Source organism: Gymnoscopelus braueri (assembly GCF_963280865.1).
Source record: "Gymnoscopelus braueri genome assembly, chromosome: 13".
Taxonomy (NCBI): domain Eukaryota; kingdom Metazoa; phylum Chordata; class Actinopteri; order Myctophiformes; family Myctophidae; genus Gymnoscopelus; species Gymnoscopelus braueri.
In genome coordinates, this window is record NC_137615.1 from 33,710,213 (window position 1) to 33,727,439 (window position 17,227).

The following is a 17,227-nucleotide window of genomic DNA, read 5'->3' on the forward strand; positions in this document are numbered from 1 at the left end:
ATGATTTGAAGATCGAAAAACAACAGAAAAAGAAAACACAGCTCGCGGTAACTAAAGCTCCACTGGCTAAGATAAACGATCCACAGATCGTATAAAACAATTAAAAGAACGCTTTTTGAAACGCTTCTGTCTTCCGGTGAAAACAAATGGAATTCTGGGTAACAGAGGAATGAACGAACGGCCTGCAGTGACGGTAATGACCAGCAGAGGCTGCTAAAAATCGTTATTTGTGGACCATTTGTGTATAACTTTCACATTTAAATGTTGTTTAAAAAAGAGAGCTTGTAGATCTGATATTTTCGCCATGTGACGCTGTCATACAACAAAGTATAAAAAAGGGCTTAAGTGGTTAAAAGTATGCAAAGTTGAGTGAGTACCAACACCAGCAAGCACTCAGCACCATGGACAGCAATAAACACCTACTGTATGGCTGACTTGGGAAGAGACTTCAGAACCAAGGACAGCGACCATTCTTACCCAGGAGGGGGCTAAGCCAATTACATCCTGCCCACTTGCTTAATTATTGGGAATTATTAGGAACAAGCTTGCTTACCCGATGACCTACTTTTCTCCACATAAAACAAATCAGGTCCAGAGATGGTACAGTAGGTGTTTATGGTGCATATGGCATCGATTGGCATTCAGTGGATGGCTTATACGTTGATAAAATCTTTTACATAACACACTCTTATTGTATTATGTCCTGGATTTGTGGGACCTGTTGTTGTGGATTCAAGTCCCTTAACTAATACAACATTAGTCAGAGGAGTCTCAATAATAGGCCTAATTAATTTCAATATTTGATTCCCATAATCCCATTAGTGGGGTTAGAGTCCCCTCTGTTGTGGGTTCAAGTCCCATACATAACTCATTCATTCCAAAGAGTTTTGATTAGAATCAATATAAATATTGTGTGGCTTATAACTCCTATAACTTATGTGGGTTATGGTCCCATTTGTTGACAACCAGTTTCATGGGGTTTGAGTTACCCTGGTCATGCTGGTTTTCACAAATCTTTATTTCTCTATAAATGTATTGTCATGCCGTATGTGAAACACTTTGAACGTTGTGTATGATGTGCTGTTCAAATAAGCTTGCCTTGCCTTACAAAGAAGGTACTTTACTGGTATTGACAGAACCTTCAGAGCTATTAATACCACAGTAGGCTATAACCCCATCACATTCCTCCCAGTTATCCTACCACTCTTCTTTCTCTCGCACTGCACCCCCCCCCCCCGACGCGCGCGCACGGACACGGACACACACACGGACACACACACGGACACACACACACACACACACACACACACACACACACACACACACACACACACACACACACACACACACACACACACACACACACACACACACACACACACACACACACACACACACACACACACACACACACACACACACACACACACACCTGACCTTGCATCTTCCCCTCTATTTTTAACACTCCACCAGAACACTTTTGCTTATCTGATCTTTCATCTTCTCCTTCTAATGCCATAGAAGAATGTTTACAGTGTGTGTGTGCGCGTGTCTGTCTGTCTGTCTGTCTGTCTGTCTCAGAATCAGTTTAATTTGGCACATCACAGTTTTACAGGTGTAAAGCAGGGGGTGAAATTATATTTTTTTCATGCGCACTCCATTGTTTTGTAGTATTCTGTCAGAAGAGAAAGGACAGAGGTAGAGTGAGTTATCTGTGCTTAATAATGCAAACTGGTCCTGTATGCACTGCCAGTAAGCAAAGGAATTTCACCCTGTTACAACTTCATACTTCTATAAATGCACAAACTGTATAATTATAAATGTTTCGCTCAGGCATCTTGGGAACCGATAATCGACTGACTTCAAACTCTGCGTCCGTATCGCAGTCCTGTGGGAGTCGTGCGCTGATTGGGAAGTCTGTCGGATCAGCGGTGGTCCAAGAAATATGAATGAATCCACAAATCGCTATATATCCTGTAACCTGATGTCATAACTGCCATTAATATTTGGAAGTGGCTGACACTGAACACCATACATGGGCATAAGAGAGACACAGAGAGACAGATACAGAGATCTCTATAAATGGGCATAAAAGGGAACATAGACAGACAGACAGACAGACAGACAGACAGACAGACAGACAGACAGACAGACAGACAGACAGACAGACAGACAGACAGACAGACAGGTACAACAGGTATCCGGACAACCGACACAACGGGTATTGCATAACGGGAAGGGGCATGTGTTCCCAATGGGCATCGTTTCCAAAGCATTTGTCATGCTGCCATCACTATGACTCAAACATAATAACCATATATATAGTTCCCACTGCAGCTACACCCAAATATGGCGTGTGTCATGCTGACTGTGACTGCAAGACACCAGACCCAAACAAACCTTGTCATCATGACATCAGACTCAAACAAATCCTATAAGGATCCATATAAATTTGGGTACAACTAACCTCCGACGTACTCTAGATGTGAGGGCTGCACAGCGGCTCCAACCTGTAGTATATAATATTTATCTGTAAATACACAGAATCTCTGTGTGCATGTCTGGCCATCTGTCCATGTGTCCCCCATATCTGGAGAACCATCTGACCGATGGACTTCAATCACACAGAGGACCAGAGGGAGTGGATGTGCCGAGTGGGAAGGCAGTCGAACTGGCGGTTGTCCAGAAATATAAATCCACAAATGCATTCCCAGCGGGTATCCTTCCCAACCCGGCATTGGCCTAGTCACAGAGAAAAGCTAGAAAAAACTCACACAAATCATCAAACAAGCAACCGAGATCACCGGCACCACTCAGATCCAGATACAGTACAAGTCGTTGCTGTCCAAACCGATACTTTTCAGGAAACAAAAGAACCTGTTTTGAAGCGATCAAATGTTGTTTGCTCTTGTTAATACTTTTTATTGGTTGAATATTTAAATCCGCCGACACACTTAACCACTTTCACTTTCAAAATAAAAATAGCAAAAACAGCTGATCTAAAAGCTCACAATCTGCTATTTTCGCTACTATTGCGTGACACTCTTGTATGACAGAGGACATTAATTTATGAAGAAAAAAACAGTTTAAATATGGCGATACAAGGTTTCTTCCTGACAACAACGACTTGTGCTTTGACGTGGGCATTTCCACTCTGTGGTTAGGTAGGCGGTTCGTATAGACTACCGTGCTCCAAATTTAGAAACAGAATCACATGAGGTAAAGACAGCGCACGCACGCTCTCCTATGGCTGCCTTTGTGTCAGCCCGTGGGAAGTGCTGCCGGTGTAAAGTGGCTGAGGGAGATAGAGAGAAAGTTTTTGTATCTCGTGCATGCTACACACACACACACACACACACACACACACACACACATACGAACACAGACAATTGAGCATAACCACTTAAACCCCGACATCCGTATAGGGGAAAGCTTTCGCCGAAAATAACCGGTCGACAAGCTCACAACGCGACGCAACGTATCGCGTTGTGAGCTTGTCGATCTGCTATTTTCAGCAAACGCTTTCCCCACAATAACGGACAACATACTAGTACTGAGCCCTGAGGGATTCTGCTCAACCATATGGGGTTTAAGTCGTTAAAAGTGCTGTGTAACATGGCATCTGCCTCCATCGCTTCTCTCTCTCTCTCTCTCTCTCTCTCTCTCTCTCTCTCTCTCTCTCTCTCTCTCCTCTCTCTCTCTCTCTCTCTCTCTCTTCTCTCTCTCTCTCTCTCTCTCTCTCTCTCTCTCTCTCTCTCTCTCTCTCATCTCTCTCTCTCTCTCTCTTCTCTCTCTCTCTCTCTCTCTCTCTCTCTCTCTCTCTCTCTCTCTCTCTCTCTCTCTCTCTCTCTCTCTCTCTCTCTCCCCTGTTCCTCCTCTGTGGCTTTTAGAGACCCGGGAGGTGACATACTGTAAAACCAATTCTTCTTTTCCATGTGAAAAGACTTGGGGTAGATGAGAGAGATAGGGGAGGGGAGGGGGGGAGGGGGGTTCTGTTGAAACAGCGATTAAACTGACAATAAACAATCGGGGGAGAAGGGCGGCTATTATGCAAGAGCTAGTGGTAGCTTGCAGGTGTTTATGTGTGGGTGCACGTGCATGCGCACGTTTGTGTGCCTGCCTTTGTGCGTTCTCTGAAGTGTGTGTGTGTGTGTGTGTGTGTGTGTGTGTGTGTGTGTGTGTGTGTGTCCCCGCACGCACATGCCTGTGTGTGTGTGTGTGTGTGTGTGTGTGTGTGTGTGTGTGTGTGTGTGTGTGTGTGTGTGTGTGTGTGTGTGTGTGTGTGTGTGTGTGTGTGTGTGTGTGTGTGTGTGTGTGTGTGTGTGTGTGTGTGCGCGCCCGTGTTCACATACAGTATGTGCATGCACACACAATTAAATGTGTGTCTGTGTGCACATATCTCTGTGTGCCTGCAGTGTGAGTGCATGTGTGTGTGTGTGTGTGTGTGTGTGTGTGTGTGCATTCTTGGCACAGTGCTCCTGCTCTCCCCCTCAGACACCTGCCTCACTGTCTGTCTGTGAGGAGCGCTGGCCAACGGTGGAGCGAGCCAGCCAAGCTTCTGGGTTTTTTTGCGCACCGCTTACGTTTAACTGTTTACACCGCTGTCAGAGGACGGCGCGGCTTTGACTGCCATGTACTCCAGCGCCCACGCTCATCCTCTGAATTAATGTCATTTGTTATCACCGTGTTTCTATGATATCCTCCGTCGGTGGCGATAACTACTGGGGGCGGGGGGGGGGGGTATCATCACTGCAGTGACACTGTGCAGTGGTGGGAAAAGTACTCAAATGTTTTACTTAGGTAAAAGTATCAATACTGCAATGTAGAAGTACTCCGTTACAAGTAAAAGTCCGGAAAATTTACTTGAGTACAAAAGTACAAAAGTATTGGTATCAAAATAGTTAAAGTACCAAAAGTAAAAGTACAAAAATGTTTGAAAATAGCAGATCTACAAGCTCACAACGTTGCGATGCGACGCGTTGTGAGCTTGTAGATAGGCTATTTTCAAATAGCCTAGGTATAAAATAGGGCTAATGTGGTTAATGTATGTTTTATAATGTAATAATTTATATCTGCAAAGTAACTAGTGACTAAAGTTTTCAAATAATTGTAGTGGAGTAAAAGTACAATATTTGCCCCTGAGATGTAGTGCAGTAGAAGTAAAAGTACCTCAAAAGTATACTTAAGAACAGTACTTGAGTAAATGTACTTAGTTACTTTACACTGTTTGATACTGTGTTTGAGACAACATTATCAAATACTCAGGCTTGTTGTAACTCATAGAATGTACAAATGTAACCGAATCAGTTACATTTGTACATTCTCTGAGTTGCGCACAGATAAACTAACAGATGGTTGAATTAATTGTGTAGGTACATTCATAGTGCCATGCAGTGGGCACCGTGCTGTGAGCATTTAGACAACCAGGGGCCATGAATAATGCATCTTGTAATGTACTGTAAATACTGCATATGATTTGGCCTGCTTACTGTGTCTTATGTGTGAGGTGCATGAGGTATACTCAATATTTTAATCAAAATACACTACAAAGTCTCATCACCGGACGCATATAATGTTGTGCCAAACCGCATAGTCGTGCAAGTGCGTCCACAATCCCCGAGACAGTGACGGAACTTGTGTTTTTAATTTAAGCCAGGGAAAAGAATGAGGAAGTATGTAAGAGAGAAAGAAAGGGAGTATTCAAGGAAGGAAAGAAGGAAAGAAGGAGGTTTAAGGAAGGAAGGAAGGAAGGATGGAAGAAAAAGATTGTGTGTGTGTGTGTGTGTGTGTGTGTGTGTGTGTGTGTGTGTGTGTGTGTGTGTGTGTGTGTGTGTGTGTGTGTGTGTGTGTGTGTGTGTGTGTGTGTGTGTGTGTGTGTGTGTGTGTGTGTGTGTGTGTGTATGTCCTAACAGCTCACCTGGTTGTGGTGTTCTATGCCCATGCTGATGGTGTTGATGAGGATGGCGATCATAATGCCTCTGTTGAAGTACTTGCTCTCCACGATGCCCCACAGCTTCTTCCTCATGCTGCCCCACAGGTCCATGCAGTGTCCATAGCACGTCCTCCTCTTCTTCCTCCTCCCCCTGCTCTTCTTGACCTCGCCCCTCCTCTTCTTCCTCTCCTCCAGGTGGTTCCCCTCCCCGTCCGTCTCCTCCATGGCCCCCTCCTCCTCCTCCTCCTCCTCTTCCTCCTCCCCCTCCTGCCCATTGGCCGAGTGGCCCGCGGTCTCTCCTCCTCCTCCTCCTCCTCCTCCCGCCCCCTCTCTGAGTGACAGCGCTGCACACTGAGGGCAGTCCTCAGGGTTCTCTGTGACGGACAGGCTGATGGAGTTGGCCAGAGGCTGGGAGTCATGGTCTGGCTTACTCTGGTGTGGACAGTGGGATACTGGAGAGAGAGAGAGACTCAAAACTCAAATCTCTGCTTCTGGGGGTTCCTGGAACTAAACATTTTACAAATGTTTGCTTTAAAAAATATATAATCCAAGATTTTGACACAAATTTTCACGATTTTTCAAAAATAGCAGATATACAAGCTCGTAGCGCGGCACTCGGAGAGAGAGAGAGAGAGAGAGAGAGAGAGAGGAGAGAGAGAGAGAGAGAGAGAGAGTTATTACCTGTCTGTGTGTGAAGCTTGTCACAGCTTTTTCACAGGTCAAATGTTTCACTCCAATAGCACTGTAGTGCTTCCATGCACAATGTATCAAGTAATTCAATGTGAGTGAGGAAATAGAGGAAATAGAGTGCTGCATTCATTACACATAATTGCAGAGGTGGAAAGTAACTAAGTACAATTTTGAGGTACTTTTACTGTACTGGAGTATTTCCAATTTGCAATACGTTTTTAACATAGTTACTAGTTACATTGTAGATTTTGATTATTATTATAAAACCACTTCAGCCCTATTTATAGGACAACTTAGTTTTTTTAGGTTTATATTTTAGCTTGTAATTAAAGTAAATAAAAGATGAGTGTTATTTTTTTTTCATTTACTGCTTTCTATAGTTTTAGCAATTTTTGCGATATTTTTTACAGTGGGCGGGGGCATTCTGTCCGGTGGCTAAATATGCCTTTTTTACACAATAAAAAAGGTCCTGTGGTCTTTTATGGCCAGATGTGAGTTATTGGGGGCTAGAAGAGCTACTGTAAATAATAATAAAGAAAACGCCGGGTTATTGTGTAAAAAAAGACATTTTTAGCCACCGGACAGAATGCCCCCGCCCACTGTAAAAATTTACATTTAAAAATGTTAACACTTATCTTTTATTTACTTTAATTACAATCTAAAACATAAACCTTGGTTGTAAAAAAAACAAAGTTGTCCTTTAAACTTTGGCAATTTGAAAATAGCGGATCTACAAGCTCAAAGCGACGCATTGTGAGCTTGTAGATCGGCTATTTGCAAAGGGTTTTTAGACATTGTATAGATTTGAAAACCTGTTAAATGAGACTGTCTGCATAACGAGTACTTTTACTTTTGGTACTTTAGGTACATTTTGATACCAATACTTATGCACTTTTACTCAAGTACATTTTGAATTCTGGACTTTTACTTGTAACAGAGTATTTCTACATTGCAGTATTGGCAGCCTATACTTTTACTTAAGTAAAACATTAGTACTTTCCCACCACTGCATAATTGTAAAAAATATAAAACAACCATCAAACGTTTCCATGAAAAGACCCTTAAGTCTGAAAACGTCCTCCTATACTCACGTCTCGGCGGCCTAGAGTGATGGTGGTCTGCGTTCGCGCTCCCCACTCCTCCCGCCGCCACCACCGCCGCCGCCACGCAGCCGCCTCCCCCTCCCCCCTCGCCCCTCACTCGCCTGGCCCTGCTGGGGTAGACGGGCGGCGGCTTGCCCTGCAGCGTGTAGTAGAAGGCGATGGAGCGGCGCTTGGCCTTGCGCAGGACGTGGCACACCAGCTGGAACATCTCATCGTAGCAGCCCCCCGGCTCGACCATGCTGGCCAGCGTGGAGGAGGAGAGGCACTGGGCGCGCTGCTCCTCCATCAGCTGGTGCTCCCGCTGCTTGGTCTCCGAGAACTGCGTGGCGATGACCACCAGGCACAGGTTGATCATGAAGAACGAGCCGATCTGGAGGGGGGAAGGGGTGGGGGGGGTTACAGCGGTCAGAACTGGGCGGTAGGGCTGGGAAATATGACTTCAAATCGGTAAACGGATCAATTCAAACTTACTCTTGATTGATTACGATTAATGAACGATTATTACTTTTTAAAAAAAATTGTGAAAATGGCAGATCTACAAGCTCACAACAAGTTACGTTGAGAGAATGTAGATGAGCTATTTCAGCTGTTTTTGAACGCCACCATTTTACAGCGAATCGATTTAGACAAGAAAGAAAAAAAAGTCTATTGGAACTTTGATATACAGGTGTAAAAAAGAAAACAATGCTTCTCGATTACTTGATTAACCTACATGAGCAACAGCAAGTTGATTCTAAATTTTGGTTTCGATGTATTTTCGTCCTAGCTGACAGTCAGATCTCATATACCCTGGAGCTGAGAATTCACTGCATGAACCTCAGCATCCCTATTCTGGACACGTCATAATAGGCAAACATGTTCTCAAGCTCCAAAAAAACGTACTTTTTATTTATGCAACGTTTCGACCTTCTAGGTCTTCATCAGGCAAATATTCTATATCCAATATTTGCCTGATGAAGACCTAGAAGGTCGAAACGTTGCATAAATAAAAAGTATGTTTTTTTGGAGCTTGAGTCAGTGTGCGGACTTTCTTCTTCTTATCCTTGATTCTTCCCTTCATGTCCAGCACCTAGCCTAAATGCAGGCGTGGGATGTGCAGCCAATTTTCTCTATAATAGGCAAACATAACAGGCAAACAAGTAGGTGAACATTCGGCAAGATTTACAAGCTGGGTTACCAGTAGGGATGTTAACATATGTCGACATTTTTTTCCTCTTAAGATTATTATTTTGTTCAAAAACGTTAACATCCCTAGTTACGTGCACACACGCACGCACGCACGCACGCACGCACGCACGCACGCACACGCACACACACACACACACACACACACACACACACACACACACACACACACACACACACACACACACGACATGATGGTGACGATGAGAAGATTGATTGGGATCAGTCGAGCCAGACATAAAGGGTGAACTGATTCATGGGGAATATAAAATAAATAAATAAAATAAAATATGGAGATAGAAAGTTTCCACCCCGGCAACAACATTATATTGGAGGCTAGAATAATGGATTGGAAGGGGGTTGCAGCGGCGGAAAATAGGATACAGATTAAATCATTACAAGGAGAGAAAGTGAATGAGGATCTCATTGAGTGAATACAGACACACACAGCTGTTAATGCAGCCAATGGTAAATGATCCAAGTCCTGAGATGCTCTAGGCGGGCACAATGGCTTGTGGATTGGTAATGACCGCCACACAGATGCCTCGCCTAATGAACCAATTGTTCTGGGTAGAAATGGGGAAGTGATGAACTTAGCTCGGGAAGATTAGCACACACAACAGCAACAATAAACAAACTCTACAGTCAGTTGTAACTCCTCAAGGAGGGGAAACAAAGCGCTGTTTTGTTCATTTCACAAAAAAACACACAGAATGAACGGACTGTTCCAGCGGTAAACGAGGAGGACCTGCTGTCTTTCGTCAGTGAAGAAGGAGTGAGCTCTGGCATCAGTCCATAGTGACGTGTGCCAATCTCCCTGTAGCAGGGAGCGCACGTTAGCGCACATGCTAAAGGTCTCCGAGGGCTTGGCTTCACACCAGCCTGAGTGTGATCGGAGCGGACAGATTGAGCCAACACATGCCCAGAGCACAATTCTGAGCCTGCCTTTAGTGCCTTATGTTTCATTCTTTCATTCCCTATTCTTCTCTCTCTCTCTCTCTCTCTCTCCCCCTCCCTATGTTCTTACTCCCACGCATCATGTTCTATTTCCTCCCCCTCATGATTCCATCCTCTCGCTGACATCTCTCTATCCATCAATCAATCTGTCCCTGAATCTTCGGCGTACCGTGCCGATGGTGGCACGATCTTTCATTTGCTTCCCCTGGGCCAGACAAAAGTAAAGGAGGGCTCGTGATTGGGATGAGAGACCGTGCGTGGGGACCCTTTGGCTGACCCCTTTAGCAGTGGTAATAGGAAATCTTGTGGGACTGTGGTAATAGGAAATCTTGTGGGACTGTGGTAATAGGAAATCTTGTGGGACTGTTGGCTATTGGACTCTAAAGAGTCAGTCACGGTACGATGATTAGATCAATATAGCTTAGCGCGGTACATCCCCATGAAAAAACCTGCCCGAAGGATTGAGGCAGCTTTTTGACCGAATGGATGTTTTTGATCATTACGAAATATGAACACGTACACGTCTGAGGCGCACGCAGACACACACACACACACACACACACACACACACACACACACACACACACACACACACACACACACACACACACACACACACACACACACACACACACACACACACACACACACACACACACACACACACAAAAACTTTACCGGCTATAGCCTGAGAAAGTTTGTGCACCAAAAGTAAAGCTTGCAGACATAAATGTTGCATATAAGACTCAACACATACTGCATAGTGCATACACAGTAAAATCTTGCAAATGTGCAAGAACATAAAAATGTAACCAAATGGACCCTGTACTGTGTATGAAGCAGTCACACAACCACACGCATGGAGCCCCATGTCTATACTTTGACCTATGTGTCCTTAGTGATCGAAGGTCCAGGAAGGACAGGACCAGACCAGTGGTGGAAAAAGTACTCACATTTTTTAGTAACTTTAGTAAGTAAAAGTCCGGAATTCAAAATGTACTTGAGTAAATGTACAACAGTATTGGCATCAAAATGTATAAAGTAAAGAAAAAGTACTCAATATGCAGAATATCCCATTTAAATCTTTTGAAAATAGCAGAACTACAAGCTCACAATGCGTCGCATCGCAAAACACATTGTGAGCTTGTAGGGTCTGCCTGACGTTTCTTCCAGTTAAGAGGGAGTTTTTCGTTGCCACTGTCGCAAAATTGCTTGCTCAGGGTGGGATGTCGGGTCTCTTCTCTACATGTAAAGTGTCTTGAGACAACTTGTTGTGATTTGACACTTTAATAAAATTGAATTGAATTGAATTGAATTGAATAGATCGGCTATTCTAAATGGCTGAAATGTATGTAGGGCTGAAGTGGTTAATGTATGTTTTAAAATAATAATCAAAATCTACAAGATAACTAGTGACTAAAGTTTTCAAATAAATGTAGTGGAGTAGAAGTAAAAGTATTGGAAATTGGACCAAATACCTAAAGAAATTTCCCAAGTACAGTACTTAAGTAAATGTACTTAGTTACTTTACACCACTGGACAGGACAGGACAGGGCAGGGAGGGTGGAGGAGGGGACAGAGCGAGGAGGAAGGGACCTAGCAGAGTGGCGGAGAGGGAGGAGAATCACCCATCTGGGACGAAGAAGGCTGGTCTACTGGTGTGTGAGGCTTTGATTTCCCTCCAGCCTTGCGTGTGTGTGTGTGTGTGTGTGTGTGTGTGTGTGTGTGTGTGTGTGTGTGTGTGTGTGTGTGTGTGTGTGTGTGTGTGTGTGTGTGTGTGTGTGTGTGTGTGTGTGTGTGTGTGTGTGCGCGTGTGTTTTGGGATTCTGATCAGTAGGTAGCCTTGCGCATAATCAGAGAGCAGCCTGATATCACAAATTCAGATGATCGTGAGATTCGTGACATTATGCATGCATGTGGACACACACACACACACACACACACACACACACACACACACACACACACACACACACACACACACACACACACACACACACACACACACACACACACACACACACACACACACACACACACACACACACACACACACACACACACACACAATGCAAAGAGCACAGAGAAAGGTGAGTGAATACACACGCATACACCTTCCAATTTTACTTATCCTGTATACTGTATGAGTTCTCTTTCTTAAATGAATGGAATTAGTATCCCGACCCTGTTTACTAAAGACTATTTTAAGAAAGAAAAAACCCTGAAAATAGCAGATCTACACGCTAACAATGTACCGTATTGCGCCGCGTTGTGAGCTTGTAGATCCAGGTATCAAGTATAGCTAAGAGTCTAAACACTCTTTTTGACAGAGTGGAGGTCAAACTCCTGAGTCTTTACAGCGTCCTGCATGAGCACTCACTCATAGGACGTGCGACAAGCTTTGATTAATACTGCCCTCTGACAACCTTCCAACAAGGTGGAAACAAAGAGGTTCAATCATTCACCACATCGTATGAAGTACAGTATCAGAATTGCATGCCATGCACCCTTCTGTTTCATTTCGTCGCTGTCGGGCAGAAACCTTGTATCTCCATATTTCAACTTGTACGTTTTTTTTCCGTAAATGAATGCCCTGCTTCATCATGCAAGAGTGTGGCAGAAAAGTAGTTCAAATAGCAGATCTACAAGCTCACATTGCGTCGCGACTCGCGATGCGACCCACTGTGAGGTTTGTTGATCAGCTATTTTCACTATTTTATATAATGATTTAAATAGTAATAAAAAAGGAACGGTTTCGGACATACAAGGTTTTCCGCCCGACAGCAGACGATTTCAGTCAGACACTCTTGGCAAGATGAATCCCACCCATTGCCATGCTATATTGCTATACATGCTATTGCTCTGCTCCTGTGATTACATGGACACGATAATAGACATACTATAAAGCTCTATAGGGCAGAACCAATTACTGTAGATACACACAAATTAAAAGAACACATTACAGTGCATGTGAACACCTGCCTTGCATCACATGCTGACATATGGCTCTCTTCGACTACTAGAACTAATTAAACCGTGACATGTGATTTTACAGGTTGTGCTTCCATACGCTACGGCTCAGGTTCTGTGCTAACTTTTATGAGCTTTCTGTTTTTATGATGTACCCCCTTCAGGGGGGGAGGGGGGGTGTTCTGGTAATAATGGGAAAATATCATAGTGCTTACACAAGTGAAATGTAAATGCTACTACAGGGGGAGGCCGGGGAGGTGAAGGGAGTTTGTTCACTGACGAGAGATGTAAAATATATAAAAATCTTTTGAAAATAGCAGATCTACAAGCTCACAATGCATCGCATCGCGACGCCATTGTGAGCTTGTAGAGCGGCTATTTTCAAGTGGCCAAAATGTATATAGGGCTGCAGTGGGCAATGTATCTTTGGTAATAATAATCCAAATCTAAGTAACTAGTAACTAAAGTTTTCAAATAATTGTAGTGGAGTAAAAGTATAATATTTGCCTCTGAGGTGTAGTGGAATAGAAGTAAAAATACAGCAAATTGGAAATACTCCAGTAAAGTAAAAAAAAACGTGTAAATTGTTTTTAAGTACAGTACTTGAGTAAATGTACTTTACTTGACACCACTGATTGTGGCCATATGTGATTGGATGCTGTATGAGAGTGGGGCCGGCTTGACTTCCGTGCCTGCCTGAACTGCCGCGATGCTCCATCTATTGGAAGGAAAATAAGGAAATTGACTTGAGATTGTTTGCCAATAATCAAGCAGTGATCTAGCATCACTTCAGTTCAAAATGAACGTAATTTGTCATCTAGGGACAGATGACAAATTCCGCATATCAGATAGGGCTTGCATGACACTGACAAGCTGCTGCAAGTGGTTTTAGAAGTCACAGCAAAGAGCTGTTCTAAGCTTGAGGCAATGCTGGGTCGGCTCATTGTAAACATGAAACCCAAACATTATTTGTGCAGCCTTAGTAATCAGGTGTTAAAATATGGTCCCAATGACCCCGGCCCCAGTTGCAAGTGTTAACCCATTTAGACCGGGAAAGAATCTGTGTCATTTTTAGATGTCTTTGGCTATTCAAAAATAGGCGCTACGAGCTTGTAGATCTGCTATTTTTTGAAAAATCTTGAGAATTTGTTCAAATCTTTGACTATATATATATTTGTAAAGCAAACATTTGTAACTCAAATCTTTGCGTCTGGGGGGTCCCTGGAACAAAATATTTTGAGATGAAGGTCAGTGGCCAAATACATATCATTTTGGGGGTCCTTGACAGGAAAAAGTTTGAGAACCACTGATACAGCAACATACGTTTTTTTTTTCAAAAAAACTGTTAGGAATTAAAAGCCATTTGTGGAATCCCCCAGAAGCAAAGATTTGAGTTTGGTTTAAAAATATATTATATTCCAAAATGTCACATTTTTTGGGTTGCAGATCTGCTATTTTTGAATAGCCAAAGAAATTAAAAAATGACACAGGTTCTTTCCCGGTTTGAATGGGTTAAAATACGTTTCCCCATGTGGTGGGGCACGAACTCGGCCGAAACACGCACCCCCACATGAAGGCTCTATACCAAAGCAGAGGCAGTGGACCATTGACCAGACAGAAGTGATTACACGGCAATTTGAGGCCCAGTGTCTGTGATCCCCGGAGAGGGGCTGCCAAGAAGCCAGTTGCATTGGCAGCGACAATCTAGGGTACAACATGTGCCAAGGAAAAGGTTTAGTGTTACAATCATGGTTATATTCGCGAACGCTAGCAGCACAAACAGGCCAATAAACCCAGAAAGAGGTGGGAGAGTAACAATGTGGTGATTCAGGCCAAATCTTTTCACTCTGTGTAACGTTTTGTTCCTGTCTACTGCAGCGTAGTAGAAGGATTTTGGGGGATTAGAAGGTGATTCTTCCCTGTGGTTGCTGTGCTGTGTTAAGACGTGAGGCTGTGACATTTTTTTCCCTCTGTTTTTCTTTTAACAACCCGCATTTCGGCTTGGCTTCACGGCTCTCCTCTTTACTCCTTTTCCCCTCATTATTTCTCTCCTCTCCTCTCCTCTTCCCCGCCGCTCCTCTCCTCTCTTCTCCTCTCTCCTCTCCATGTCTTCGGGCCAGCTTGTAAAGAGGCACCGTCTGGCAATGCATGCTGGGAGCTGACACATCTCTTAACCCATTAGGACCGGGAACGCATCTGTGTGTCATTTCAGATTTATTTGGGCTATTTTTGAAAAATCATCAACATTTGTGAAAATCTTTTAATATATATATTTTTAAAGCGAAAAAAATGTACTAAAATCTTTGCTTCTGGGGGATTCTACAAATGTCTTCTAAATCCTAACAGTTTCTTATTTGAAAAAACATATGTTGCTATAGTGGTTCTCAAACCTTTTCATGTCAAGGACCCGTAAAATGTATTTGGCCGCGGACCCCCATCTCAAAATATTTTGTTCCAGGGACCCCCAGAAGCAAACATTTGAGTTAAAAATGTATATATATATTCAAAGACAGCTGATCTACAAGCTCGTAGCGCTATGAGCTTGTATATCTGCTATTTTTTGAATAGCCAAAGACATCTAAAAATGACACAGTTTCTTCCCCGGTCTTAATGGGTTAAATGCTATGGTGCAAAGGGGGGGAACAGCATTTCTATTCTAATGGACCATGTCACCCATGGAGCCCAGAGAGGATTAGCCTTAGGGCTGACAATTGGCAAGAGCCTCCGAATAGCTCAGAATTGATATACAAATTAGTCATCGTGACTAAAGTGATTCCAATACGGCAATGATCTATAAATATATTATAAATATAAATACAGGACACATTATTATTGCACATTAAACAGTACATCATCTGCATATTCTCTCTGATAAGACTATAATGATAAAGTAGGTTCAGGGTATGATAAACTGCTTAACTTTGCTACTTCTGTTTTGCTTTGTGCTCTGCGGTGCACTAAACTTGCACTAAGATATGAAGACAGCTAATTGCATGCTGATGCTAATGCTGTCGCCCCGGTGGCGGGATTTAGGGCTCCGCCACCAAGCCGGGATCCGAGGCAAGGCTTAAAGATGGTTGCTCACTCATGCTGAGAGCGCGCATGTGGGCCTCTCCCCGACACGCACCGCGGCACAGGGGAGGGAGACGGGACGAGAGGACGCTTTAGCGTGCCGTCCCTTTATTCCGGTGCCATCCTTGTTCCTTCCTTTAGCGTGTCTTGTCACCCCTCACTGCACCTGTCCGTCTCTCTTTTCATACAAACTATCCCTCCTCAATGGTTTATTCATCTGGGGGGAATCGCTCACTTCTTTGTGGGCGACGCCTCTCTGCCAGTGGTGGAAAAAGTACTCAAATGTGTTACTTAAGTAAAAGTATCAATACTGCAATGTAGAAGTGCTCTGTTTCAAGTAAAAGTCCGGAATTCAAAATTGACTTGAGCAAAAGTACAAAAAGGGTAAGTGATTTTCTTTGGTTAAAATAAGTGTTAAATAGCTCTATATTCTGATAGTACTCATAGAGTGTTTGTTCAGTAAAAGGAGTCTCCTTGTCTCTCCAGCTCTTTATAAAACAGAAAATGCATTTTCGTTTCAGTTTCAGTTTCAATTCCAATTTTATCCAATCAGGATAGAGAACTCAATCAGGATATAGATTAAACAAGTGAAATTGGAAGTGATGACACTAAGAAATGAGCAGGCAAAATTGGAACTGGAACACTATAAAAATGAATTGATTGGCTGAGATTTTGACACCTACCGGAAAATGTATTTTCTGTTTATTAAAAGAGCTGGAGAGACGGGGAGACTCCTGTTACTGAACAAACACTCTATAGCAATGATTACTATCAGAATATAGTGCTTTAACCTTTTAACAAAATACTTTTTGTTTTAATCTATCTATATCTGCAAAGCAACTAAAATTTTCAAATAATTGTAGTGGAGTAAAAGTACAAAATTTGCCTCTGAGATGTAGTGGAGTAGAAGCAAAAGTACAGACAATTGGAAGTACTCCAGTAAAGTAAAAGTACCTCAAAATTGTACTTAAGCACAGTACTCTAGTAAATGTACTTAGTTACTTAACACCACTGCTCTCTGCCATAAAAATGTCCTCCTGGGAGTCAAGTTCATTTGGAGTCCCTTATTACCCCTTTTTTCTGTCTCATTTCACGTCCCTCCCTCCCACGCCATCCCTCAATTCTCCGCCCGTCGCTCTCTTTCCCCGCTCGGCGTTCCTCGTGCGTTTTATCTCTGCACCATGCGGTCATTTTATTTCGCCGCCCCCCCCCCCGAAATCAGCCCGGACGAGGCAAAGCCAAAGCACACCGATATTTATATTATTCTCAGCCCGTCTTCTTGCATGCAGCACTTGTTTACACTATTCATAAAACATGG

General features: G+C 43.3%; 1 protein-coding gene across 1 annotated transcript in view; it reads right to left on the reverse strand.

Moving 5' to 3' along the window:
* The window catches only part of LOC308099524 (voltage-dependent T-type calcium channel subunit alpha-1I-like), a gene marked incomplete at both ends in the record, with an annotated part of 243,251 nt that overhangs the window by 92,113 nt on the left and 133,911 nt on the right, over positions 1–17,227 (reverse strand). The window contains 2 exons of the mRNA XM_080448267.1: positions 5,918–6,384; positions 7,714–8,095. Coding sequence (XP_080304393.1) covers positions 5,918–6,384; positions 7,714–8,095 — 849 coding nt within the window. The remainder of the gene's footprint in view (positions 1–5,917; positions 6,385–7,713; positions 8,096–17,227) is intronic.